This window comes from Plodia interpunctella, chromosome 17, assembly GCF_027563975.2.
Source record: "Plodia interpunctella isolate USDA-ARS_2022_Savannah chromosome 17, ilPloInte3.2, whole genome shotgun sequence".
Taxonomy (NCBI): domain Eukaryota; kingdom Metazoa; phylum Arthropoda; class Insecta; order Lepidoptera; family Pyralidae; genus Plodia; species Plodia interpunctella.
The window spans coordinates 9352147-9379195 of NC_071310.1; the positions used below are offsets into that span (position 1 = coordinate 9352147).

General features: G+C 38.1%; 1 protein-coding gene across 4 annotated transcripts; it reads left to right on the forward strand.

The window, feature by feature from the left end:
* The first annotated feature begins 93 nt into the window (after nt 1-93).
* On the forward strand, nt 94-23455 carry Pkc98E (Protein C kinase 98E). Of its 4 annotated transcripts, none has more exons than XM_053757299.2 (19): nt 94-742; nt 915-1047; nt 1505-1619; nt 2441-2501; nt 3051-3228; nt 3694-3725; nt 3861-3931; nt 4473-4623; nt 5380-5516; nt 6169-6262; nt 7045-7104; nt 8204-8325; nt 8774-9006; nt 9985-10133; nt 10872-10924; nt 11508-11694; nt 12506-12645; nt 12946-13044; nt 13561-23455. In XM_053757299.2, the coding sequence occupies exons 1-19, from the start codon at nt 646-648 to the stop codon at nt 13624-13626; spliced, it is 2178 nt and encodes a 725-aa protein (XP_053613274.1). In that variant the 5' UTR covers nt 94-645; the 3' UTR covers nt 13627-23455. The 4 variants fall into 4 exon arrangements, with proteins under 4 accessions (XP_053613274.1, XP_053613276.1, XP_053613275.1 ...); XM_053757301.2 differs by having other exon boundaries at nt 12949-13044; XM_053757300.2 differs by having other exon boundaries at nt 3054-3228.
* Nucleotides 23456-27049: the final 3594 nt, after the last annotated feature.

Genomic DNA, 27049 nt, shown 5'->3' on the forward strand with positions numbered 1-27049 from the left:
CAACATAGATTTTTTCCGTTCCATTTACAAACGATAAAAAGTCTAAAATCGCGAAACTACGTGATTCGATCCCTCGTGCAGCCTATTTAAATAAATCCAGTCCTTGAATTTGTAATGAACAACAATAACATTAAAAACCAACGTCTTCAATATGAATCGGAGCTATTCAGGTCACCCCGCGATGCGATAGCGATACCCCGCTGAGAAATTTTCTGTTCTCAGAAATTTCCTCCCTTGACTTCCCCGCAGATTTACAAAAGATATCCTCCCATTATTCCTCATCAATGTTGGTCTCAAGAAAATTATGGGTAATATCCGATAATATTTCTGGATCGTTTCAAAATTGGGATATCACTGACCGGAATGGATTATCAAAAGCATCACTATTCAGAACTTAGACTTCCAAAGGACATCCCTATACACCATAAGCAACCTGTAAACTTTTTCGGGAGGAAATCCAATAGGAATCCATTATTGGCCATAGAGTATAATTTCCATCCATGGCCGATTTCGTCGCTGTCAAGCCTTATATTTAATTTCTATTTTAAAATGAAGCATCTTCAATGATTTTAAGTGGGTTTATAGTGTGGTAGTGATCGTGTGGCGGCGCGGTCTTGGTGATACGGTTCCTAGGTCGGTGGCACCATGTTCAGCGGAACGGTGCGCGTTAAGGTCTGTGAGGCCACTGGTCTCAGGCCGACCGACTTTCAGAAAAGGCACAACATGACCTTCGGGAAACCAGGTGAGTTTTGTGTTGAAGCTTATATCGCTTCTAGGGTTTATTCCGCGCCTATATAAGTCTAGGTTTCGCTGTTTTAGTTATTGTTTATTCCAAAGATTGCTTAAGAAATAGGCGTAGCATGTTTACCAAAATGGGTGTTGGTAATATATGTAAATACGCGCATTGCTTGCAGACGACCAGCCGATAGATCCGTACGTCTCGATCGACGCCGACGAGCACCATATCGCGCGCTCGACCACCAAACCCAAAACTTTCGACCCCGTATGGAATGAACACTTCACCCAGGATGTGCACAATGTCACCAAGTGAGTAACTCCTACAAGCCCAGAAAATCCGCGAAAATATTTTACTCAAGATTAGATTACCCAATAAAAGTTGAAAATGATTTGGTACATTATTTTCTCATTAGGTGTTTGGAGTTTTAAAATTAAAAAAATCTCAATTTTTGAATGTTTTCAGATTTAATCATCTGATATTTTCTTTTATCATGTTAATTCTACATTTGTTTACATACAATTTGTTTTATTTGTACATTACTGTAAAGTAGATATGTCTAACATGATATAGTATGATAACAATATGTACCTATATCAATTCTGACAAGAACATCAGAAATATTCAAAATAATTTTTTTTATTTAAACCTAAATTTTGTACAGAACTCTAGTTCTGTATAAACTGTAAAAAATTTACTGTGTCAGTGACTCTAAAGAATCATACTTTTGCACCAATTCAAAGTATTAAACACATTTTTCACTTTTAGTTTGGGCATCACCGTGTTCCATGATGCTGCCATACCTCCAGACGATTTTGTTGCCAACTGTATGATCCCCTTTGAGGATTTAATGCACAGAGATAAAGACGCCTCAGACTTCTGGGTGAGTAATTGACAGACTGTCAAAAAATTGAAGAAAATCAGTAAGCCAGTTATCTCCTTAAATCTTTAGATAAGACATTGCTGTAGTTAGATGTTATCATGTATTTGTGTATTGTTTGTTTTGTCTGATAAGGTGTTTTGAGGATGACCTCACTGTCATGTTTAATTGTGAAATTAATTGGAAAAGTAAAGCATGTATCATATAATACGCAGATTCTCTTCCCTGGACCCTCGGTATATCCAATTGATTGAAGATGAGGTGCACTTTTTATAGTAATGTTTTTTGTTTCGGAATTTTATTTGAAATTTTTTGTGAAAATTGTCAAAAGAATCATTAAAGTGTGTTGTGTGTGTTTGATAAAAATGCATATTGTTATGGTATTTGCTCTTCATATGATTTTAAATTAAGAAAAAAAAATGTTTTCTCAATATTAGCAATTAGTAATAAAAATTTTGGTAGATATAAATAAAGTAATACATCATTAATATGTATAATTGGGCGAACCTGGCCTGAGAGGCCTGAAACACAGGTGTAACCTGTAGGGACTAGTCAACCTCCCAATATAGCTTTGGAAAGTAAAGGATTTTTCTCTTTATTTAATCAGTTTATGAGTTCTATACACAACCTAACAGTAGAATTTACAAAACCTACAAATACATTTTCTATAATTAATTGAGAAATTTGTTTATTAAATATCTTTAATTATTGCCCAAAATTACAAAAACTTGATGACAATTGGAATTCCATTCTTTTATCAATTAAGTACTATAAAATGACCTATATTTGTATGGTCAAAATTTTGACAATTTCTTTATTTTCAGGTGGATTTAGAACCTCAAGGAAAACTACATCTAAAAATAGATCTGAAATGGAATTCTCAAGGTAAGTCCTGTTTGTGCACATCACAATATAGTGAAATAGTCGAGCGGGAAGGTATAATCATAGTGCCAATGTATATAATTGACCACGGGCCTTGATAGACTGTTAGTGTTCCTGCTTAGTTGTTCATTTTGGTAACTGTTGCAAATTACCAGGTTTTCATTATTTTCTTGGTTTCATTGAGAATTAAGTATTCGAAAGTTATGATTGTCATATGTGTTTTGTATAAACCAAGAATATCTGGTATTGTTATTCTATTTAAAAATATACATTAGTTAAATATTTTATTGACCAATTTTTATTTTTAATTTACTGTATTTAGTTTAATGTGGATTCATAAAGTAAAAAAAAAATATATGGTGTATAACTCACAAATGTGGTACATTAAAAGTGGATTTTGTTAAACAGAGGATCACAACTTGGACTTTTTTCCCATTAGGGATAAAGGTGCGATATATGTAATGTATGTCTGGTTAATGGGTTAAAATGCTCAGTATTAGAAGCTTGTTGTGTCAAGTATCGGGCAGCGGCGTGATGTGATATGGCCTGCAGCAGGGCACGTGGAGGTGAGCCGCGCGGCGACGGGCCGGCGCGAGTTCAAGGAGGGCGCGGGGTTCGCGCGGCGGCGCGGGGCCATGCGCCGCCGCGTGCATCAGGTCAACGGACACAAGTTCATGGCCACCTTCCTCCGCCAGCCCACCTTCTGCAGCCACTGCCGGGAGTTCATCTGGTGAGGGGTTCTTGTTACATACATTTACCGAGCCAGAGAAGCTTTACTTCTTATTCCTAACTTCTTTTTTACTTCACTAACCCTAAATTATATCAAAATTTAATTGACCTCCGAATCGAGGGCCGTAATAACGCCGTAATGTTCTGCGCTATGGTTCGCCAGTTGACAGCTCACAATTCATGTAGGGTTTCTTGTTGCTTACGATTATATTTTTTATTTCTCCGTGCTGCGCGGTGTCCCGCTCCCGTACACGACCGAGATGAGAGAGAGAGAGAGAGTATACATGCGGAGATGAGAGAGAGAGAGTATACTTCAGTTATTTTTGAAAAGATTTTTTGCCCTCCAACTTCTTCCAATTTCAAAATCACTAAATCCTCATGAATAGCGTGCTCGAAAATGTGTTTTTTTATTGATATACAAATCACATGTTTGCGAAAAACACATTATGACAATAACTTTTTCCAGGGGTCTCGGCAAACAAGGATACCAATGCCAAGGTATGTTTTATTACATATATTTCATTACATTATATGTATTTAAATACATCCCTAATGTAATATTAAGTTTCTCTGTATGTTAATGTCTACATATTCTTAGGAGAAATAAACCTGATTATGTTCTCGTTTCGACAGTGTGCACTTGCGTGGTCCACAAGCGGTGCCACTCCTCCGTCGTCACCAAATGTCCTGGAATGAAAGAAGAAGTAAGTTTTTATACCTTGACAACAAGTTTCTTATTTAATCTACACATTGGTATATTATATCTTTATTAGGTTCACCCGTGGCTAGTACAATGTTGAATTGTTTCATTATTTCTTAATCTAATTAAATTGGTTACACCTAACACCGGGTTTGGCCGTAACATTTACTGGTATGTAATGCATAACCTTCCAAAGGCGCATAAGGTTAAGATACTAAAATCTTTTGTTCTACTACTTTTGTCTGAACGTAATAAATACAAAAAAAACATTTTTTTAGTTTTAATGTCGTTTCTGCAAACGTTAACTCCTATGTTCGATTCCGCTACTATAAGCTACTGTACTGTATAGAAGATGATCCAGATGTATAGAATGAAAAAAAAAACTACGAATCACGAAAAGCCGTAGAATAAAAGTTGCTTGTTTTGATGGATGTACCCAAGTAGTCTTTAGGAGGTTTTGCGTTTGATACCCTGTATATATATATATATTTAAATTTTTGTCTGTTTGTCAGTATGTTTCGATTGAGTATATGTTGTGACGTTAGCAACAAAGCGGCGTGGGCGTGTCGGGCGGGCAGCGGTTCAACGTGAACGTGCCGCACCGGTTCGTGGTGCACTCCTACAAGCGCTTCACCTTCTGCGACCACTGCGGCTCGCTGCTCTACGGCCTCATCAAGCAGGGGCTGCAGTGCGAAGGTAACTCATCTCATGGGGAACTTGTCCAATAATCAAATCATTTATTTCGTCAACATTGGTACATAGATGTTATACGTAATACAAAACGCTAACTTCCATTTTAAACTGGTTTATTTTTCTTGATTCATGAACGCGCGTTGAATTCTTGAAATTTGGGACTTTTGTTAATGGAATCGTGCCATGCGTCTACTTAGTCTTACGCTAGGCGTGTTTTATTCCGCAAAGTGTTGCTGTTGTGTGTTCATTAATCCGATGTGGAAGTTCAGCAAGTAAAATACTAATATATAAAAATAAGTTCAAAAATAATTTTCGTTTATATTTTTAAATAAAATATTCGAACACTTCATCGAAGGGTCTCAACCACCAAATAGACTCATACGCAATTATGAATGGTTTCACTCGCCCTCTCGCTCTCTCATTTTGCCCAGATATTCATGCATAAGCGTATTAGACGCTTTATGAAAAGATTACGTAAAAAAAAATCGGACATATTAATCTATGATTTCTAAGTAACATTTTTATTTATTAGAAATACCAAGCAAGTCTCTCCAACAGTTTTATTGTTAAATTAAATATATGAATTGACATTGAAATTTAGGAGTACTTAACAAGTAGATACTAATCCATCTATAAGGAAAGATAACGCTAAACGCTAGCATAGCTGCTAGCGTTTTAATTATATATATACATTAAGTTTTAAAATGGATGTGTATCTGTTTGATGTTTGGATTTGATATAATCTTGTTTTATCAACAGTATGTTCGATGAACGTGCACAAGCGATGCCAGAAGAACGTGGCCAACAACTGCGGCATCAACACCAAGCAGATGGCCGAGATCCTCAACGAGATGGGCATCTCCCCGGACAAGAACCCACGGCCCCGGACCTCCAAGGTAACTTCTTGTTTATACTACTACTACTACCAAGCAGGCATGCGGCACACCTGATGGTATGTGGTCACCGCAGCCTATCAAAGCCTGCAATACCAGGGGTGTCACGCGCGTTTCCCGTCTCACACCCTCATAACAATTTGGAAGATTTGGCTATGATTTTACAACCGGCTGTTCGCCTGCCGTCAGCCCCCTTTGTGAATGCTATTGTTACCTATCAACTTTGTGTCTCTTAGTCACACTGTATGACATCTACGGGAGGATATGGAGTGATCCTATTCTAGGGTGAGAGCACAGGTCCGCCGTCGAAAAATACTCAATACTTTATTTGCATAAATGTGGTTACATCAGTTGTTGTGTATTATATTGTCTAATCCGGCCATGCAAACACAAAATAGGAATGATTGTTTACATGCAATAATTAATTACGTTATTATTTGTCATAAAAAATGTCAAATTTCAACAAATGTCAATTATGTTTGGGCCGATCAAAAAACAGAGTAAAAAAACATTGATTACATAGCCACGTTTTCAGTTATTTTAAGAACTTCTCACGAGGCAGCAGTTGAAGGTCTTTGGGCAAGGAATTAAATATCTTCCCGCAAATATCATAGCAGCCACAGTTGATCTCATTAAACTGTCTGTCTACCGACAGTACTCGAACACCGCGATGCTGGAGGGTGCTTCGGAGCTGGCGTCGTCCGCTGACTGCGACTCCAAGGACCCCGCCGACAAGGGCGACGACAAAGGTGAGTGAACTAATAGTAACGGATTTTATATTGCTGTAAAATCATGAAAAGATGTGGTAAGATTGTTTACTAAGTACTTGCAATAAAAGTAGAATTTTAGATGACGGTAGGTACTTGTAAAAAGTCATGTCAGATGTCTTTATGTGATTTTAATACAATTTTTGTTTGAAATAACTGACAACAGTCTTAGCAATAACACACTCGAAAAGTAGTTGTAGCAGTTGACGTGTTTTTCATCATAATTTTTTGCCATGTAATGTAACCGGAGTCGTAGAGAAAATGAACGATTTTTTCCCCCCAGCTGTTTATGTCTCCCTCCCTCCCCTAATTTCTTCCAAGCATCCCTTTCTTTCGTCTCAAGTCATCTGAGCATGTATTCCTTGAATTTCCTCACTTTCCATCAACATAGACAAATATCTACAAAACCTTATGGGCCTTTAGTGTAGGCCTTCCCTTCTTTATTTCTTCGTCATCATCATAGCCATTTTAATGTCTAGACTATTCGAGCGTTATCCTTCCTTATAGATGGATTAGTATCTACTTGTTAAGTTCTCCTAAATTTTAATGTCAGTTCATATAATTAATTTAACAATAAAACTGTTGGAGAGACTTGCTTGGTATTTCAATTTCCTTAAGTCTTTTCCCTCTTTGTTCATACTTAAGTCCTTCACTTCTTTACATTGTTTTATTTTATTTAGTTATGTCTCCTTCCATTAGTCCAGCATGTATTACGTTGTTTTGTTTTGTTTGTTGACCGTATGTTTTGTTGCCACACCGTATAGGTCACATCCGTACGCACTGGGACGACCTCGCCGATATATTCGCCTGCCAAGACTACACAGGTCCATATTTTGTTTGCATTGCTTGTCTTTATGTTTTGTTCCGCTTATAAAAAAATATGTATTAAATTTAAGCAACAGATTTCTTATGCAATCTAATAAGAAATTCTTTCTCTGCTTTATGAGATTCGGTGTTATTAAAGGTGAAGGGTTGCTTGCTTCCTTGCATTTAGTGTTTGACTGAAATTATCGGATCGTAATTATTGGCTAAAGTTTAATTTGTTAGTTTTGACGGGTTGAAGGTTCAGTTGACTGAAAACTAGATTTTAAGGTTGAACCCAAAGCCGAATATTCGGGCGGACACTACTTGCATCATTTATTATCTGGGTTTGTTTTAATGTACGTCTACCACGTGTACCAAGACAATGAAAACTATACTCAAATTTAGCATAGCCACATAGTAGAGTATTCAATATGTCAGTACGCTACGCTCAATACATAGGTACCAGGCGAAGCCCAAACACGATGAGGGTTAAAATAACTCTCTCACTCCCTCCGTCTCACTCAGCACTCTGTCCCGTATTCCCTCGTGTAGTTCTAATAAGAGTTTCTCATTCTTCGAGCAAAGTATAAGATAACGCGATTTCTATTTTTCAAAATCAAAATCAAAATCAAATCATTTATTCAGAAATTAGGCCTTCACAGGCACTTTTTCACGTCATAATCTAAATTAAATGATGTTTACCAAAGCTACAAACTACTAGCATTTCGGAATGACCACTGCTGAGAAGAAATGCCGAAAGAAACTCATTCAAACAGTGTTGGTCCCTATTATGCCAGAAGAGCTTACCATTTTTTATATATAAATTTATGTATAATTTTTTATCAGTAATATAACATTAAGTACATAATAAAAGTACATGGTCAAAAGGTATACTGAAACATATTATGATTGTGATCAAGTGCTGATGAAAGGAAAATATATATATACTTACTATATTTTCTCTGTCTAAGGTACCAGAGGTTGATGTCAAGATCATTTAGATAAAAAAGGAAAAATAATTACGATTCGAGTTTCAAAACTGGCTTGTTTGAACAAGAAACATGTATTTATATAAGTAGCATATGGTGTATGGTTCGTGCAACGGTGTGGGGTTTACAGGCGAGGCGACGTGTGGGTCGTCGCGACACAAGGTCAGCCTGGACGACTTCCACTTCATCAAGGTGCTCGGCAAGGGCTCCTTCGGGAAGGTCATGCTGGCTGAGAAGAAGGGCACGGAGGAGGTGAGTGAGCCTTTCGTATTTTTGTAGGCTTTGAGATTAACGTATGTTACTCTATATTTATTGGGCCAATAGTGTGTAAAATAATACTGTACTTTGTTATGTTGCCTGATTTAAAGGAATTATTTATTATTTAGGTTATGGGTTCGGTGATCGGGATTTTTATAATTTATGCTATTACAGGAACTAAATTAAAAATAACGTGACAAATATATGTTTTTAAATACATAAATGTGAAAATAAGTTTGTTGATTTGTTACGTCTTCAAGCTTTATCTACTCAATCAATCTTCTTGAAATTTGTCAGTAGTTAAGAGTACAGAAAAGGACATAGACGACCTTTCATTCGGAGAGTAGAAAAAAGTATTATATCCCATGGGAAACCTTGCGGGCGAAGTCGCGGCTAGAAGCTAGCTCTATATATTTTCCAATGTAAATGTTTGTCCCGTCAGGTGTACGCAGTGAAAGTCCTGAAGAAGGATGCCATAATCCAAGACGACGACGTGGAGTGCACCCTAACTGAGCGTCGCGTGCTGGCGCTGGCGGCGCGGCACCCCTTCCTCACCGCGCTGCACTCCGCCTTCCAGACCAGGGACCGGCTGTTCTTCGTCATGGAGTACGTGGACGGCGGCGACCTCATGTTTCAAATACAGAGGGCGAGGAAGTTCGACGAGCCGAGAGCTAGGTCAGGTTTACATATTGTCACGCCTGTTTCCTAATCCTGACAAATCTAACTCTACTAGTTTGTGTAATACGCCAGGCGTGTTTGTGTGATACGCCAGGCGTGTTTGTGTAATACGCCAGGCGTGTTTGTGTAATACGCCAGGCGTGTTTGTGTAATACGCCAGGCGTGTTTGTGTAATACGCCAGGCGTGTTTGTGTAATACGCCAGGCGTGTTTGTGTAATACGCCAGGCGTGTTTGTGTAATACGCCAGGCGTGTTTGTAATACGCCAGGCGTGTTTGTGTAATACGCCAGGCGTGTTTGTGTAATACGCCAGGCGTGTTTGTGTAATACGCCAGGCGTGTTTGTGTAATACGCCAGGCGTGTTTGTGTAATACGCCAGGCGTGTTTGTGTAATACGCCAGGCGTGTTTGTGTAATACGCCAGGCGTGTTTGTGTAATACGCCAGGCGTGTTTGTGTAATACGCCAGGCGTGTTTGTGTAATACGCCAGGCGTGTTTGTGTAATACGCCAGGCGTGTTTGTGTAATACGCCAGGCGTGTTTGTGTAATACGCCAGGCGTGTTTGTGTAATACGCCAGGCGTGTTTGTGTAATACGCCAGGCGTGTTTGTGTAATACGCCAGGCGTGTTTGTGTAATACGCCAGGCGTGTTTGTGTAATACGCCAGGCGTGTTTGTGTAATACGCCAGGCGTGTTTGTGTAATACGCCAGGCGTGTTTGTGTAATACGCCAGGCGTGCTTGTGTAATACGCCAGGCGTGCTTGTGTAATACGCCAGGCGTGCTTGTGTAATACGCCAGGCGTGCTTGTGTAATACGCCAGGCGTGCTTGTGTAATACGCCAGGCGTGCTTGTGTAATACGCCAGGCGTGCTTGTGTAATACGCCAGGCGTGCTTGTGTAATACGCCAGGCGTGCTTGTGTAATACGCCAGTATTACGTACATTTCATTAATGCAATGTTCGATCGTGTTGTCCGCAGATTCTACGCGGCGGAGGTGACGCTGGCGCTGCAGTTCCTGCACGAGCACGGCGTGATCTACCGCGACCTGAAGCTGGACAACATCCTGCTGGACAGCGAGGGCCACTGCAAGCTGGCCGACTTCGGCATGTGCAAGGAGGGCATACTGGGTCTGTGGACTTTTTGAATATTAACAAAAACTACGTCAAAGATATGTATCATAATTTATTGTCATGTTGTTTCAATGACTCTGTCTTCACAAATATGATTCGGCGACTCCACACTCTAAGAAGAAGAATTACTGTTCATAATAGACAATGGTTTCATCCCGAAAACAATGGCTCATCTAATCACCTGTCCCAAGCTCGCCTGCCCAAACACCTGTACTCGGGCTGACTTGATAACAGCTTTAGCACAGCGTGAATAAGACCTTGCAGTGGCTCGATTCTGACCAAAAAAGATCTGACCAAAGAAGCCCTTTGCTTTTTATTCAGCCCGGACCAATCGCCTATCATGCGTAATTCAATGGCGAAGAAAACTATAAAGACGACGGCCTAGCGTGGTCGAGTTAAATAGAACATTTGCGTACAGCACTTTCGGTCCCATGTTAACAAGGCGGCTAATTAGGCGTTATAAAAATATATATAGCCGTCTATCTCTTTTCGTCTCGTATATTTATGATATGCTCGTCTTTTTCTAAAGTAAATGACGAAGTGTATAGTTTTCTTTGTCAACGACCTAATATGATGACAAAAACGCATATAGGGATGTTGTGTAGTGACCATTCTCCGAGTGGTCTCTACGCAGAGTTGCCCGATGATCCAGAGATTATGAGAGCTGATTAGTAATACTCCATTTAGAAGATAAGAACGTCACGTGTCAAATGCTGAAGCCGTTGTTTGTTGTAGATGGCGCCACTACAACCACGTTCTGCGGAACACCGGATTATATTGCCCCTGAGGTATGTCTACGTTTTAATTGACTGCTTAAAATTGAGTGTAATGTTTTGTTTTTAGAGTTCATGTAAAACCGGGTCCTAATCGAAAGATTTTTGGAAATTGAACAAGAACACATACATTAACATTTTATGTTTCTTAACACATGACACAGGACAACACTCCGTTCACCATTTCAGTACTTCTTTCTTTAGCAACATGCCGCCATCAACAGGAAAGCTACCGGGAACTCGCTCAGATCTACTTATCGAGTGTGTTATTGTTAACACTGTTTTCTGATTTAATTCAAGTCGCCTAATGGCATCTGACATGACTTTTCGACAACCTACCGCCAGCTAGTTTACTGGCCGCCACCACCATCACCACTAGTAATCGCCATTCTAGACGCTCACATGAGAAATATACTTAGATGCTTATGAAAGCCTGCCCCCCTCGCCCAACAGATGAAATAAGCAGGCAAACACGGCACAAGTATATGTTAAAACCAGAACTGGCGCCAACATCTGGCATGCAAATGTTAAAAAGTTTTCATTAAATTTTCTACTTGTGTCAAAAAGAATAAATATAAAATGTACACGATAATATTAGATCCTGCAAGAGCTGGAGTACGGCCCGTCGGTGGACTGGTGGGCGCTGGGCGTGCTGCTGTACGAGATGCTGGCGGGACAGCCGCCCTTCGAGGCTGACAACGAGGACGATCTGTTCGAGAGCATCCTGCACGACGACGTGCTGTATCCGGTGTGGCTCTCGCGCGACAGCGTCTCCATACTCAAGGGTGAGTGCACTATTCCTATTCTAAATTCATATCATTTATTCAGAAATCAGACCTTCACAGGCATTTTTTTACATCAAATTTTATATTAAATAGTAATTTCTCACAAGTTCCAAACTACAGCCTTGCGCAGTACGGCCGTCGCTGACTGGAGAGCGCTGTTGTAGCGGCCATGTGTCCGAGACAGTGTCAAAGTGATAGGGAGCGAAGCGACTGTAATATCGTGTAATGTGTGTTGTGTTGTTTTGCGTCGGCTGTGCATTGTCGCGAAACTGTTTCGGTATATTGTTGATTTTTGATTCAGGCTACTCTTTTCGGAAATGGTCGTTATTGTACCATAAAAAATGTGAAAGTCTATTATTATTGATTTCTGATTAATTGATTTAATTTAACTTGTACAAAATACTATATGTTGATTGATTGCAAGTGAAAAAGTCAGTTCATATTTGATATACATTCCAATTTAAAGCAAAATTGTCGACTTTCGGTGGTGCAGTGGTAAAGTTCTTGCTACTGAACCGAGAGGTCTTGGGTTCGATCCCCGGTCGGGTCATGATGGAAAATGATCTTTTTCTGATTGATACGGGTCTTGGATGTTTCTATATGTGTATTTGTTACAAAATATAGTATCGTTGAGTTATAGTACACTAGTCTCGAACTTACTTTGGGGCTAGCTCAATCTGTGTGATTTGTCATAATATATATATTTATTTAAATAAGTAGTTCCTTTGTACTTAGCTTCGTAGTTTCGTACGTTAGCTTGTAAGTGTCAGAGTAAGACGGTGAGTGGAGTATGATGTGTGATTTGTGTCAGGGTTCATGACGAAGAACCCCGTGCGGCGGCTGGGCGTGTGCGGCGGCGCGGGCGGCATCCGCGCGCACTCCTTCTTCAAGGAGGTGGACTGGGACGCGCTCGCCAGCAGGAAGCTGCGCCCGCCCTTCAGACCTAAAGTGGTGAGATGTCACCCCGCACCACACCACATTACACTGCACTACACTACACTACACTACACTACACTACACTACGCAAAATATAGTTTTTAAGCGAAATTTGTTTTGTCACTGTCACAATTTACAATATTTGACACTAGATGTTGCCCGAGCTTCGCTCCCGTAGGAATTTTGAGATAAAATATAGCCTATAGCAATCTTGAATAATCCTATGCTGAAAGAATTTTTGAAATCGGTTATATGATGATGAATATCGTTGAACTGTGATGGCAGTATGATTATTAAAATGGAACATGATTTCAGAAGAGCAAGCGCGAGGCCGCCAACTTCGACGCGGAGTTCACGAAGGAGGAGCCCGTGCTGACGCCCGTGCCCAACGACGTCATCCGCACCATCAACCAGGTACATTATCACCACCAACCGCGTCTCCATCGCCATTACCAAACTCGTCTCCATTGTCATTGTCCAACTCATGTCCTGCTGGAGATGAGATCTGTGATCATTGCCTACCTTTGTCTATCATTATTACCAATCTAATCCAATCTAATACCATTATAATCAATCACAGACCTCATCTCCATCATCATCAACGCCATCACCGACCTCATCGTCACCACCAATATAATCAACGACCTAACTTCATCACTGGGGATTTTGTCTACATGCGCAGTACATGATACTGTATATATTTATAATTCCGATATAGCGAAAAAAAATCTCCTGTCCCATACAAAAACAAATACCTAACTTGAGAAAAATGTATGGGAAATGGTTTTTGACTGAATATTTTTATTGCGAATTCAGGGATTTTCCCAAACGAAAAGTTGTGAAACCCAGTGATGATAAAGTCACCTTGTACATTTTTCCCTCCTTCAGTTTACAAATGTGTATATTAAGCTTGCTCCGTGTCCCTCGCAGGAGGAGTTCAACGGCTTCTCGTTCGTAAATCCCGACTTCAACCCGCTGCCCGCCAGCCAGCCCTGAATTCGCCCGCACACCGTCACTACATCACTCTAGTGCATATTTTAGGGCCGAATGTTACTTCATTATCTCTAAAGAACAATTTGTAATCTACGTTTGAGAGTATTGTTTGCTAAAGAGGGATCTCGTATGTTCCCTTTCTAGTCGAAGGATATTTATGTCCTTAATATAGGACTTAAGGTTTTGCGTCACTACTTCCTAGGGACGGACGTCTACCGCTCCTGTCTCTGGTTAAGTCTGACAAATTTACCTTTAGTCATAAGTTATTACGTGTATAAAATACGTATCGCTAGGAAGGAATATACGAACAGTGTTCCTTTTTAAGATTACCCGTCAAGCGACTTGGGCCTCCGCGGGGTAGTGCGTTAATGCCCACGTTAGGGCTTCGGACGCGGGACGGGTACACTATCAAACTCATCTACTTATCAGGTGATACGATAGTTCCAAATTGACGTTTATAGAAGTAAAACGTTCCGCATTCATCATGTAGCTAATCCAGTATAATTAACATAAGAGTTTGGTCGCTACTGGCGACGAAACGTACCTTTTTGGGATAGATTTAAGTGGCAAATAGTCATATTTCTAAACAGAGATGATGATGTCGACGTGTATTTGACAGTTTTATTGAACTTAATTTAAAACTGTATAGCAAGGACTAATAAGAACTTTGCCTACAGCACAACTGCTGTACTTGAGATCGATTTCAGATAATATATCTTATATTACTAGTACTAAGCTGTACTAAATTAAAATGAATGGACCCTTCGGTTACCTAACCCGAAGTAGTCCGATTTAAAATTACATTGTATTTTAAAATATATAATTTATAGATAAACTTCAATTGGTAACAATTTGATTTTAAATTTGCCAAGCTGAAATTGTCAAGTACATATTTTACGGGTAAAGTGCTTATTGTCTTCAAGTGTAGTGCCACTGTTGAAGTGGTAATCTGCGGAAACTATCACAAATCCCGGCCAAACGATGGAGCATAAACAAGATTGTTTTCTTATGATATTCTGTCCAATCACTAGCCAGATTATGATGTATTTGGCTGATCTGTGCAATAGATTAGTTGCCATAGTAGTGCGTGTTTTGGATATCGTCGTCCAAGAGTTATACGCCATGTTCTTCTCGAACAAAACAGCTCTTGTTTGTAGGCTTTTCGGCGTTAATAACTCTAAAAAGTTATAAAAAATCGCGCGATGAATATTTTCTTCATCGAGATTATATTATTCGGAAAGTTTAGAGCAATTATTGATTGTTGTAAATATTGAGAATTTTAATGCTCGGGTGAAAAGTCGGCGCGGCGCCGCAGTCGGCGCACCCGCCGCAGCTGATGGCTCATAAATATGTCTGTTCTGTTGCGTAATTATAAAAAAAAATATGTCTCAATCTTACATGAGGGCTCACATGTCAGAGACGGACGTCAAAATAGTCGTAGGTTTAAGTGGAAATTCGTGTTTACGCGAGTTTTTCTTAGATATAAGTTGCACAGAGAGACAATGGCTGATGGGCCATCGGCTAAGTTCGGGTGCGCTCGGCTGCGCTCGCGCGCTCGGAATCAAAAACCCCATTCGCGTTAGTGGCGTGCCGTGTGTGTGCGTGCGTGTGCGTGCGTGTGTGTGCGTGTGTGTGCGTGTGTGTGCGTGTGTGTGCGTGTGTGTGCTGCGGGGAGGGACGCACCAATACACTGGCTATAGAGTGCCAATAGAGGATATAAACTTGGATTACATAGACAAACGTTTAGATAGATACCGTATTTTGGCTATGAGATATTTCTATCGATCATTACTAAAACTATTAATTGTTACAAAATTATTTGAAATATCAATGGCCTAAATGTTTGTGTGAAAATTTCGAGATTGTATCAAAAATCGAGCACGGCGAGTGTTGCGTGCTCGAATTTTGTTTGAGACAGGTTTGATTGGTAACAATGCTAAAAGTTAGAGACTAATCGTTTGAGTTTTTTAAACAGTGTATATGCAGTATCTATATAGAAGTATGTCTATTAACATATCTCGTCTCTTTCGCTCGTGCCCATTATATAGTAGGGATAAGTGGGATAAAACTTTATGTTCGCTATTGTTGCTCTCATTGTCAGGTTTATGTAACGATGCGGCAACATCGTAATAAACCTTTAGAAATAATATCGTCTTTTTATCGCAAACTAATAATTGTAAAGGCAAATTCGGCGTACTCAATGCTTAAAGTATTATTTGACTTTTAGCCTTTAGTTGGAAGATTTAAATTTTTTCGGGGCATTCCGTACATATCAAGAATTGACAATTAAACAAACAAAAATACACGGCAATGCCATAATTTTAAAATTCCAATTGCAATGTTGCCGCATCGTGGCCTCCGTTAAGATATGTTCCGTGAATTTTTAAATATATTCTTCGTGGCACGTCGGCGCGAAGGTTCCTACTCGCTCGCTTCTAGTCCTATGTTGTGTTGGTCGTAGTACACAATACTCAATACATGGCGACCATTTTGTGCCCATATTAGTATTCGATGCGTTACAGGTAAATTTTGTTAAGATACGTCGATCTATTGACGATAAATGTTATTTTAAAGTACTTCTAGGATATGTTGCGTTGGTTTCGAAGAAGCTATAATTGGTAATTTAGAGAAAGGGCCTTCCCATCGTCCTTTCTCTAAACACCGATGCCGTGGGTTAATTTATTCAGGCGAAAAAAAAAAATCATCAATATTATTTTTCATTGTAATTTCGTTGGCATGTCAGTTTTTTACCAATAGGTAGGTGTTTGTGACGTAAAAATCCTAGAAGTACTTACGAAAAAATCAAGTTTTAAATTTATTTGTATTGTAACACTTTTGTGTTGAGATTACTTGAAAGTATTTTGTTAAAGTATTTTTTTTTTTTACTTTTATTTTTACAAGTACTCAAAGTACAAACTTAATGCGCCTGTTATATCATTTGAAGGTTGATAGTTGGAGTGTTGTTGCAATTATGATTTACGATGCAAGTATTTTTGTATCAATCTCAATTTTACTATTTGACCTTGAAAACTGCCTATTTACAACATAATTTAGAGTGATTAAAAAAATCAACTAGTCTTTATTTAAAAATATGCGAGCATAAAACAATTTTCAGTTACATCCTTTACGCTTTACAAATATATAGCGAGCTTTTAAGCATAGTCTATTTTTAATACAAATATATATCTTGAGAAAAAGAGACAGATATATAATTTTATTTCGACGAGGCAGTTTTCAAGCCAAGTGGTATTTTACACATGAATCTGTTACCGTTCACTCTCGTATTTAATGTGCAGAGTGGCGGTTTTCTGATCTGTCTAGTATTATATTTAGTTGTAGGATAACCGAAACCAAAGTTAAGTTTACGTTTAAGTTTAACGGAACATAGATAAGTAATTTATTTGTAGTGGGATGTTTTAACATACGCTCTGCGGCGAGCGAACTTGACCAAATGAGATTTTGACAGATACTTGGATAAGATCATTGACATACAGCATATCCGTTCGTTCTCGCTCCAGATTGAGAAGCGCGATATGCGAAAGTCCTTTTAAAACTAATCGTTCAGCCGTCACACGGAATAACTCGAAAACTAATATTAGGCAATGGGCTTTCACCACCAGCCAGCGAATTCGCAGAGAAAGGTTAGTTTTTAAACAAAATTATGACGTTTGTGAAACTAACTTATCACAACACCTGACGGCTGATTCGGCTCCCATTTCCAGAATGTTAAAGTGAAGGGTTTTTAATTAATAGTGTTTTTATTGGTGAAGTTAGTTCGTCGCAGAGCAGAGTTTGTGCAGTTTCGCCTGATGGTCGAGTCGGCGCAGCGATCGAAGCACAAATGTAATGCTTTATGTAGTTGTTAGTGTATAATAATATAAATATAAATCGTAAATCTCTGTACGTGTTCCCGTATTGACATGTTAATGTAATTATCATATTTTTAATCTAATAATTTATTTTTCTATTGTTTTTTTTTCGTTTCGAGTGAACTAACATTTTGTTAGCTGTTCAATTGAGGTGTAAATAGCATATAATGACTTGTATCTGCCTGTTTTGATAGCAATTTGTGAATGAATATCTGTCCAAAACAAATTGGTAGGAACATTTTTTCTAGTCTGTTTGCAAAAAGGTTCATTCTACTGTGACCTGACCAACGATAGATATTAGTGTTTTAGAAGCTGTTGACGCAAAACAAAAACTCTTTCTGTTATGGCTCTCGGCTGAGATTGTAACATAATATATGTTTTATTTTACGCTTTATACCCTAGTATTTGTTGTTTATTTGGCGAGATGTACAAAAAGCACTAACATAACAAGATCGAGACAGGTTTGTGATTTATTGGCTGAACAAAACTATTTTTAAATATTTTATTTTTAATATAAGATGTTAAACTATCACGGGCAGTACAAAAGATTTTATTGAGTAAATTTTGCTATACCTTAACTGTACTTTTAGTGTACTGTGAAATGTGTATCGGACTAATCACCAAGAATGATGTGGTTAGTCCGTCAAGTTACGATGTTTATTCTAGAGAAGTGTATCGGCCGGGAGCATATCGGAATAAGTGCCACGTGCTCAGCGTTTATTCCGGTTTATACAATGCGTAGACTGAGACAGCTATAGATCCCTTAATATCTTCAATTTCGCTCATACAAGGGAGATCTGTTTTAGAAATACATAAGAAGAATTGAGACATCTCGCGCCATCCGCATCAGACTGGGTCCGGCCGGGAAGTTATAATTAATATTTAGATCTAATTTGATTACTCATCCGTCGTCTGTATAGTTTTCTTGGTCTCTGATAAAATTTGACTCGTGTAAAATTGAATATCTATTGACATCTCATTTGACAGTTTACGTTTGACAGAGATTCTCACGACATTTAGTTGTTGTCCGTGATAATGTCTGCTTTATTACGAGTATATATATCATATGTTATGGCCGCGGGGAACTAATACGTTTCACGGCCCGCGAGGCGCTTTACGTGTTTTTGCGTTTAGGGACCGAGGTATAGCTACATATATATAGTATATTTCAGTTGAAATTTAATTCATTAACAAACAAACTAAGGGACAGTAAGCAAGCAAGGCTTTATATATATATATATATTTAATTGTTTAAATTAAGCAAGGTTTTTTATATATCAATTTATTAAATATAAATTGGCAAAATTACTTAAGAAACAATTTGATCGTCCTGATAGAACCGTGAACGAGGAAGGGACGAATCCAAGAAGTGCTAGTTCAATGTCACCATAGACAGCCAGCTTGTAGAATGAGAATGGAGATGGCGACTCGGAGTGGGGGAGCCTGGGCTCCGACGTTTTGTTATTTATATATATGCCTATAATTTAAGTTATTTACACGTTATTTTTGTTTTAAAAAGTTTAATATACTGGCAACATTCACAGAACTCGACCAACACTTTTTAATCTGTCCTCTTTAGTATGTTCTACTCTCTGGTTACAAAAAATAAAATAATAAATATGTAGCTACACAAGCGGTCCCAATGTCGGTTTGTACGCATCGTATTCTGAACATTTCTCTGTTAGTAGTGTAAGTTAATGTGCTGATTAATTTTTCGATGTGGATCATACTAATACAAAATTATAGATTAGATTAGAGTAGGTCGAAGCGCCTGGTTTATTTCGAAGTCATAGTTGTGTGTCACATCGTGTTATGTTCACGCAGGTGTGCGTTGTATGTATGTGCGGTTGTGTCGTGGTTATATTGCTCTTGTGATATAGCGACGAGATGATAATCACTCGTTGAGGATTCAGCTGAGAAAATACGTGCAAATGACAAATAGGTTTGAATTTTATTGTTTTGTTTGTCAAAAGACAGTCCTACTGCGAATCATTGGCGCAATAGGCTGAGGGAATCATCAGTTTTTACTATATTAACGATATTTGGCATTACTTTAGACTTTAATTTTACACGCCAAAAATATTATAATGATTAGCCATTGTAATGAAATAGACTTAATATTTTATTAAAATTTCTTTGTGTTCTTACTTTTGTAACGTTAAATTTTATTCAGTCTGAAAGCTGTTTCTAGGCTGAAATCTCGACGAGATTCTAGCTAAATTGTGATGTTCGTTTATTTAACAAATTATAATATATTCCAGTCACAGCACAGCCGACCTCTCGGGTTTTTGATGAAGTTTTCATTTTTTGAAATTTTACACTATTCTGTTTCTTATTATTATTATTATAAATTGTAATGAAATATTAAATAGATGTTATGACGTAGTACAATTTTAACTGTAGGTGGCGTGGCGGTTGCTGTGTGTGTACAAACACAAGGTAGAGCTCACCTGCGCATAGTTTTATGAGACGCTATTTTGAATTGTATTATATTGATATACGGGTGGCAGCGCCATTGTTTTACACAACATCACTCCTGTCATTTTCATTGTTGATTGTGTGATTCTGCTCGGCGACTTATATTCTAAAATATTTTAATATCTTTGTTAATTTTCGATGAATTTCAGATTGATTTTTAGCCTTGCACTAGTTTAAAAATAATTTTTATGCTTCGCGCATTTCTCTGCAAAGCCAATAAATAGCAAAGAAACTTCCTAAATATAGAAATGGTGTTAAAACATACGTAAAAATGTTAAGAACTATGGACACGAACAATTTCGCTTCAAATTTAGTTATATTGGGAAATGCGCGACAATTGAACGTCATAGCACACTTATAAGGCAAGATGTCGTTCCAAAAGTGAACTCTGAGGCGTCCTCTGAAGACATACTTTGCATTGACAACAAGATAGCTGGCTGCTCGTTGTCAGCTCTCGTCTTGTCAATGTAAAGTATGTCTACAGCAGGCGTATTAAAGTTCTCTTTAAAGTGAACGTCATCTTGCCGGGTGGGAGCGGTGCGGTAGAAGTGTGCTATGACGTTCAGGTGCAATAGTTTGAGTGGTGGTGCTTCTGTATCAGTTGTACGTCTGTCACCGACTGTGCCAAATATCCTCCACGGTGGCGGTGGCCGGCCCGAAATTCGATATTATTTAATTATTTAAATTTTACACGATTTGAACACTAAATGTTTAAATTTAGATAAAATTAAACGAGATGTTACTTCACATTGCTTATCCTTTTGGTGCTAAATTTGCAATTTATTCTATATTTATTCAAAAAATATAACAGTACGAATACGCTTTTAGTATAGAATGAATTTGCTTTGGACCGGCCACCGATCACTGTTTATACATAGCTTGTATACATAGCATAGTGCGACAGCATACTGCGCTCCTACACTATGTGCTGTACGCATCACGAACAAAAAAAAAAACAATTAAACTCGACACTAGACTTCAAAATGTGACGAGAAAGACTCTGTATCATAGATGAGTTTACTCCCAGTGTTTTTCCAAAAAATCGGGCGCAAACCCAATTGGGGCGATGGGTTTCGGAAGAAACTGGCAAAATACTGGACAGAAACCCGTCTCTGCTCGGTTGTTATCCGACATTAACACGAGTCCAACGCGAAGTGATGCGTGCAGCGCCTCACACATATAATTGCAAGTTTCACTACGTCAATCGTACGGTAAGATATGCTTATAGTCGGCGACTGGGGTTTATACGAACAGACCAAAGTGACAATTGTATTTTTCATTTTGATGTGGAGTGAATAAAGATATTTTTATTTTTTATTTTATTTTTAATGATGGATACAAGTAATCAAATAATCAGAAAATGGTGGCAGTAGAGACGTATACAGTTTACTTTTATTATCTTTTTAATACTTTTTGTCTACGTATTTTTTTTTTCATTAAAATCTTTTTTTATATTTAGAATATTTAATTTTTTATGCAGTTTTTATATTCTGTAAAACACTATAGTCTGAGCGTATAAACGTTGCTCAGGTTTACCCGAGATCCGTTACTCACCATTACATTAATAGACAGTATAAAGTTGATTGTTCGTAGTAAAATTATCAACTAATGTAAGGTGGACTTAGACGCAACTGATTGCAGTCGCGCGCGACTGACGTGCTACCTTAGGCTTGTGCGACAATATGACAATTTATTTATTACGCACTGAATACTGAAATGCTACAATAGACCAAGACGACGACAACGAACTTAATGCCGACTCCACATCCATTCCATCGCCCATTTTGGCAAATTATACCATCGGCCATCATTTTGCCAAACTTTGGAGGTTTCGACGTATATGCTGGTTTTTCCTTGCGGTAAAATAAAGCTGACATACAAACTACACAACGTACTTCAATTCGCATCGACATCAGCCTGAATTTGCTATGTCATGCTGCCCATATAGTATTATTGTCGCACTAGCCTGCCTATTCGGTGGTGTGTTTAGTCTTGCGTTGCGATCAGTCAACGGCTAAGTCGATGTGTAGCGAGCGCAGTCGCGCGACTATCGCGTCGCCAGTCGCTCGGTCCAGCAGGAACGAACCAGTTCGATGCCATTTAAAATAAGTTACGCTAGTAACTCGACATATCACGCTGATTTTGTTACTTTATCTATATACTTTATAATAGATTCACTCGATGGTGCACTATGAATGTCCTGTGTCAAACATAGCGCATTGTATTGGGTTCATTTGCAAATTTCATAAGCCTGGGATAAAGTTTTGTGAAGCGTTTTGTTGGGCGAAAATACTTTGTGAACCCAAGATTATTTTTTGCTTTAAGCTATTTCAGTTTATAAACTGAAGTTATAACCATTTACACGATATCAATACAGAAGACAACATTCTACCTTTCATAAGTATTTTTTTTAAAACAACAAATTTGTGACTTCGAGTTGATTCTTGTAAATGGTCGTTAAGAATAAAAAGAGATGGTTGGCGGTGTGTACGGATGTAACGGGCTAATTTGTGGTATTGTGTGTGTTGACGGAGAAAATGTGGTTATACCAACTGATATGTACGTAAACTTCCTTCACCTGTCGCATTTCTTGTGTGCAATAGGTATATTATGCTAACTGCTCCACTTTGCGACAGACATTAAATTAATTATTAACACGTTATTTTGACAGTTGCTATAATCACTTTAATGAATCTACTTATTGTGTATCGCTTTATTATGTAAGGAATTTGTATGTATTTAATTTTTTGTGGAAATTGCAAATGAACGGAGCATGTTATTTTTTACACATTTTTATGGGCTTTTATAAACATAAATATATTTTACGCTTCCCAGAGGTGTTTTAGCCAAAGAGTGGTATTTGTACAAAATGGCTTTGAGCCTTATTTTGTTGTTTATTAGTTAAATATTGTCTTGCCAGTGGTTATCCCGTAATATGTTGAATAGGAAGCATTTTCGATACAAATGTTATGTGTGGTCGACGGCCGCGGTGTGAGGTGGACCTTGCAGCACTTAGTGTATCGTAGATGTAAAGTTACCAATATAGCATTTTTGTATGTGTTAGCAGACTTGTCGAATTTAATTCATCACAATCTCTTATTGTTTAACGTATGCTAGTCAATCAAATAATAATTTATTATACAAGGTACACCTCGCACTGAGCAGTCATGTGTTTACATTGTGTTAATTAATTGTAGCTAACACAGAGAGTATGAGATCTGTTGAGCGGGGTGCGGGAGGAGACCGACGTTCGCGTCTTGTCAGTGCGAGAGTTTGTTAACAACTGACTAGTTTACCGTGCCGCACACTAGAGGGCGACGCTGGCTTACCCCCACCCACGCTTTTGTATTTGTTGTTTGTTCACTGATCACTATTAGGACACATTTAGATGAGTAAATTAATGCATATAATATAGTTTTATGATGAAATAAAATATGTATATGTAATCCTACATGTCTATTAAATCAATGAAAATAGATTATAAATTCAGCAGTTTTATTTAGAACACCCTGTCCTTAACACTTTCAAATTATTTTAATTTACATTCGAAATAATTATAAACAATGTACACGTCTCACTAATGTTATAAAAGCGAAAGTTTGTGAGTATGTATCACGCTCAAACGGCTGGGCTAATCTTAATGAAATTTGGTATTGAGGTAGCTTATATGTTAGATGAACACGATTACGTGGAAAAGGAACCGGGTATTTCGGTACTTTTTATCAAAAAAGTACGCGATTTCCTTAGGATTTGGTCAAAAATAGGATTTGGTCAAAAAGTCCTAAAATCATTATCGTAAATGGCGCTGCTATATGCACACATACGTAACTATTTTTAAAATTAGGAACGCCGCGCAGTGTAACCAGTCATCAATTGATTTTAGCTACTACTTTATTTAAACTCACATATTTTCAAGGCAAACGAAATCAGTGCTGAAATTTGTCAGTTTCAGCGGTTTAATATTATTCCGACACTAGAGAACTGTTAAATTAATCTCAATATACAGAAAACAACTTGTTTACGTATCCTTAATTAACTTCCCAAACGGCGTTAGCAGCAACGAACTCTAAATTGATATAGGTCATATGCTTTTGACAATACGGTTCAATTTTGCAGCAACGCAGCAGATTCTTTGTCTAATGAAGCGGTACCGTGTGGTTCAAAGGTCGCAGTATCGCCTTTTACAGTTCTGCCCGATTTGGACACTAATTCTCTAAGCAATTTGCTTGCCGACCAGCGCCCCCATTTAAATGTGCGCGCAACAATACCTATTTTGCATTTCTCGCACGTTTCCATCGCTTCCATTCATGTATAATTGGTTTAAAATCGATTTTGATAACATAGTACTTAGTAACTGCCTAAATTAAGAGCTTGAATAATTACTACTAGTGTTATTAGTAGTTCTTTTTATGTAGTGGTTATTTACTAAGTAGATACCACATTGCATTATCTATTCGGTAGAAGTGTTTCTGAAATATGGGATGTTTCTGTTTCTGTGATCTGTGAATCTGGTTGGGAATTATTTTGGGTCATTGTCTGTTCCATTTTCCAAATGGAACGTTCCTATCAACAATATTTTTATATTTCACTAAACGACTTGTGATAATTAAATGGATATTTGATTTCTGACTTCCGGGTAAACAACCGGATATGCAAATCAATCCGACATAGGTCATTGGTTCAGCGCTCCCGCATGTCCTCAGATCGTATTCGTTTTTCAAATTCAGTGCAATTGTCATGTTGGCACGCGATCTTTAAGTTGCGGAGTTACGCGCTCATGAACATTGTGAAAACTGTGATTGTGTTTACAATATTCGCGAGAATCGTTTATAGAGAACTTTATACAGACTGTCATTTGTAGATTTTCCCCGAAGCCCACGCATATCGACATCACGGAGGGGCGGAAGCAGTGAAGGTGGTTTTGCCAGGTAAGTTTATCACCATTTTCTTAGATAGATTTCATTGTCAGGTAGCCAGTTAGTATATAATAACCCGCAGGAAATCATAAAAACAACAACGAAACGTAACTGCTACAAAAACCATGATCAAATTAATCAAAACCAGTCGTCATAAATCTTGCCAGCTTTTTACACGCATTCCTCGTTTCTGAAACAGATCTGCTTTTGAAGCAGAATTTGCATAAAATCTAAACATGTTTGATAAACATTTGCGAACGAGTGATCTGCCCACTTGTTGCAACTGTGCTCATTAATCTAATCCACAAAAAATAGGGTTAATACAAAGCGCGTTATTTTTCGCGAGGGTCCTTCAACAATATGGCATTTGAACAGGTTTTTTATAGTGTCAGCTGCACAAGTGGGGCGTTGCATTGTCTGTGGTTTGACGCAAATACCCCCGAAACTCTCACATCTTTATTTATTAAGCGCTTTAATAAAAACTGTTTATCTAATGAATATAAGGTCTAAAATACCGTAGCAATTCTAACATGTGTTCTCAATAACACCCCAGGGCAATATAAACCCTCGCGAATTTTATCTTTTTATTCATTAGGTACAGAGATTATTGTGTTTAGCGGTGAATCGCGGCGTGAAATCGGATCTATTATCGCGTTACAATAAAACGTATCGAATGATCGAGAGATTATAAAACTTTCTGCTACCGTAATTACGTGATGAAACGTGACGAATCGACAGATTTGAATAATGGCTTCTGTGTTCCAAATTTTAGACGCTCGTGTGTCTGTACAGTTTAATGTTTGCTATTGCTAAGAACCGCAAAGTAATTAAATTATTTTTTTAATAGAATCGTAACAAAGAACATTAATTTAAATTGGAAACGACTCGTGTTTAGATGCGAGGTCGTTTAGATGTGCCGGCCAGATATTGGTCCAAGTCGAGCGCGGTTTAATTAATTTTATGAGGGCTAGGATAGCAATGTTGGAACACACATACCGTTTTTGAGATCGTCAATCGATACCGTGTTAATAGTTCAAGTTTCTTTACTTCTCAATACACCGTATAAATTAATTGTAAGCACCTGTAGGTACTTTTATGTATAACTATGTTACAAAACTATGTTACCGATGACGGATGCTGGTCATCTTAGCCTGATGAGAATAGGTTCCAATCTCTGATCAAGAGAGAAGAGAGAATTTAAGCAACTTAAATCTGATGAACATGATTTGCCACATCAGTGAGATATAAATATTTAATGGGATCAAGGCACGCCGCTTGATACCTAGGTATCTTATGAAGATGTTTCCAATTAGAAGCATTTTGTTTTTAGTGCCTCAGTATTATAGGCATGACTTGATCACGCTAATATAGGTAAATAACTGTTAATAGGTAAACGAGGAGGATGTTTTCAGGTTTAGAAATAAGGTGAATAGGTATTTGTCGATATAAGATACCTAATAAGATATGAAAGAATATACGTTGATCTATATGATATATATTATGAATATACGTTGGTATATAAGTTGAAACGCCAAGGATATAGTTGGCTCAAGTACCTCGTACAAGAATTAGGGAGATTGTTTGCGTGAGACAGCGCGTCGCTTTAGTCCGCGATCGTTATTTCACACCTCCGTAAAATATGCGGCAACCTCCCGGTCTAACGAACAGTCGTGATCGTGACGTGGTCGTAAGCGGCTATTTACAAGCTTCTATTCAGTTTCACCTGTCCCGGTGGGTTGTCTATGGTTTGTCTCTATGTTGTATTGTTAGTATGAGATTTCACAGCTGATTTATTGCATGTACAAAAATTAAAAATATGAAAATGAAATCGTAATTTCTATTTGGCATGCACGATAGGGCAAACACTATTAAAGCAACACTGCTTCATGTGACACTTAGGTAGACGCCTAATCAAGTTTCTTCCTGTAGGTAGGTATTCCTTTGAAAAATGCACATATAAAGTACCTACTAGTTTTACATACGAAAAAGTTCTGTCTCTAGGTTGTAGGTAGCTACTAGCGAAGATTAGTTAAGTAGGTACTAGACTCTCGAGTTATCTATTTTCATAGATAGTGATGCAAATATAAAGCACCACATGTTTAACCCTTATTTTATTTATTTACCTAAACTTTGTAGCACAACTTAAAAAGTTAACGTAATGCC

Excerpts from the sequence above, each read along its gene's own strand:
- Pkc98E (XM_053757299.2), top strand. The coding sequence starts at position 646 with ATGTTCAGCGGAACGGTGCGCGTTAAGGTCTGTGAGGCCACTGGTCTC. Across the intron at positions 743-914 it reads CATGACCTTCGGGAAACCAG|ACGACCAGCCGATAGATCCG; the intron begins GTGAGTTTTGTG and ends CATTGCTTGCAG. Across the intron at positions 10,134-10,871 it reads GTGCAAGGAGGGCATACTGG|ATGGCGCCACTACAACCACG; the intron begins GTCTGTGGACTT and ends TGTTTGTTGTAG.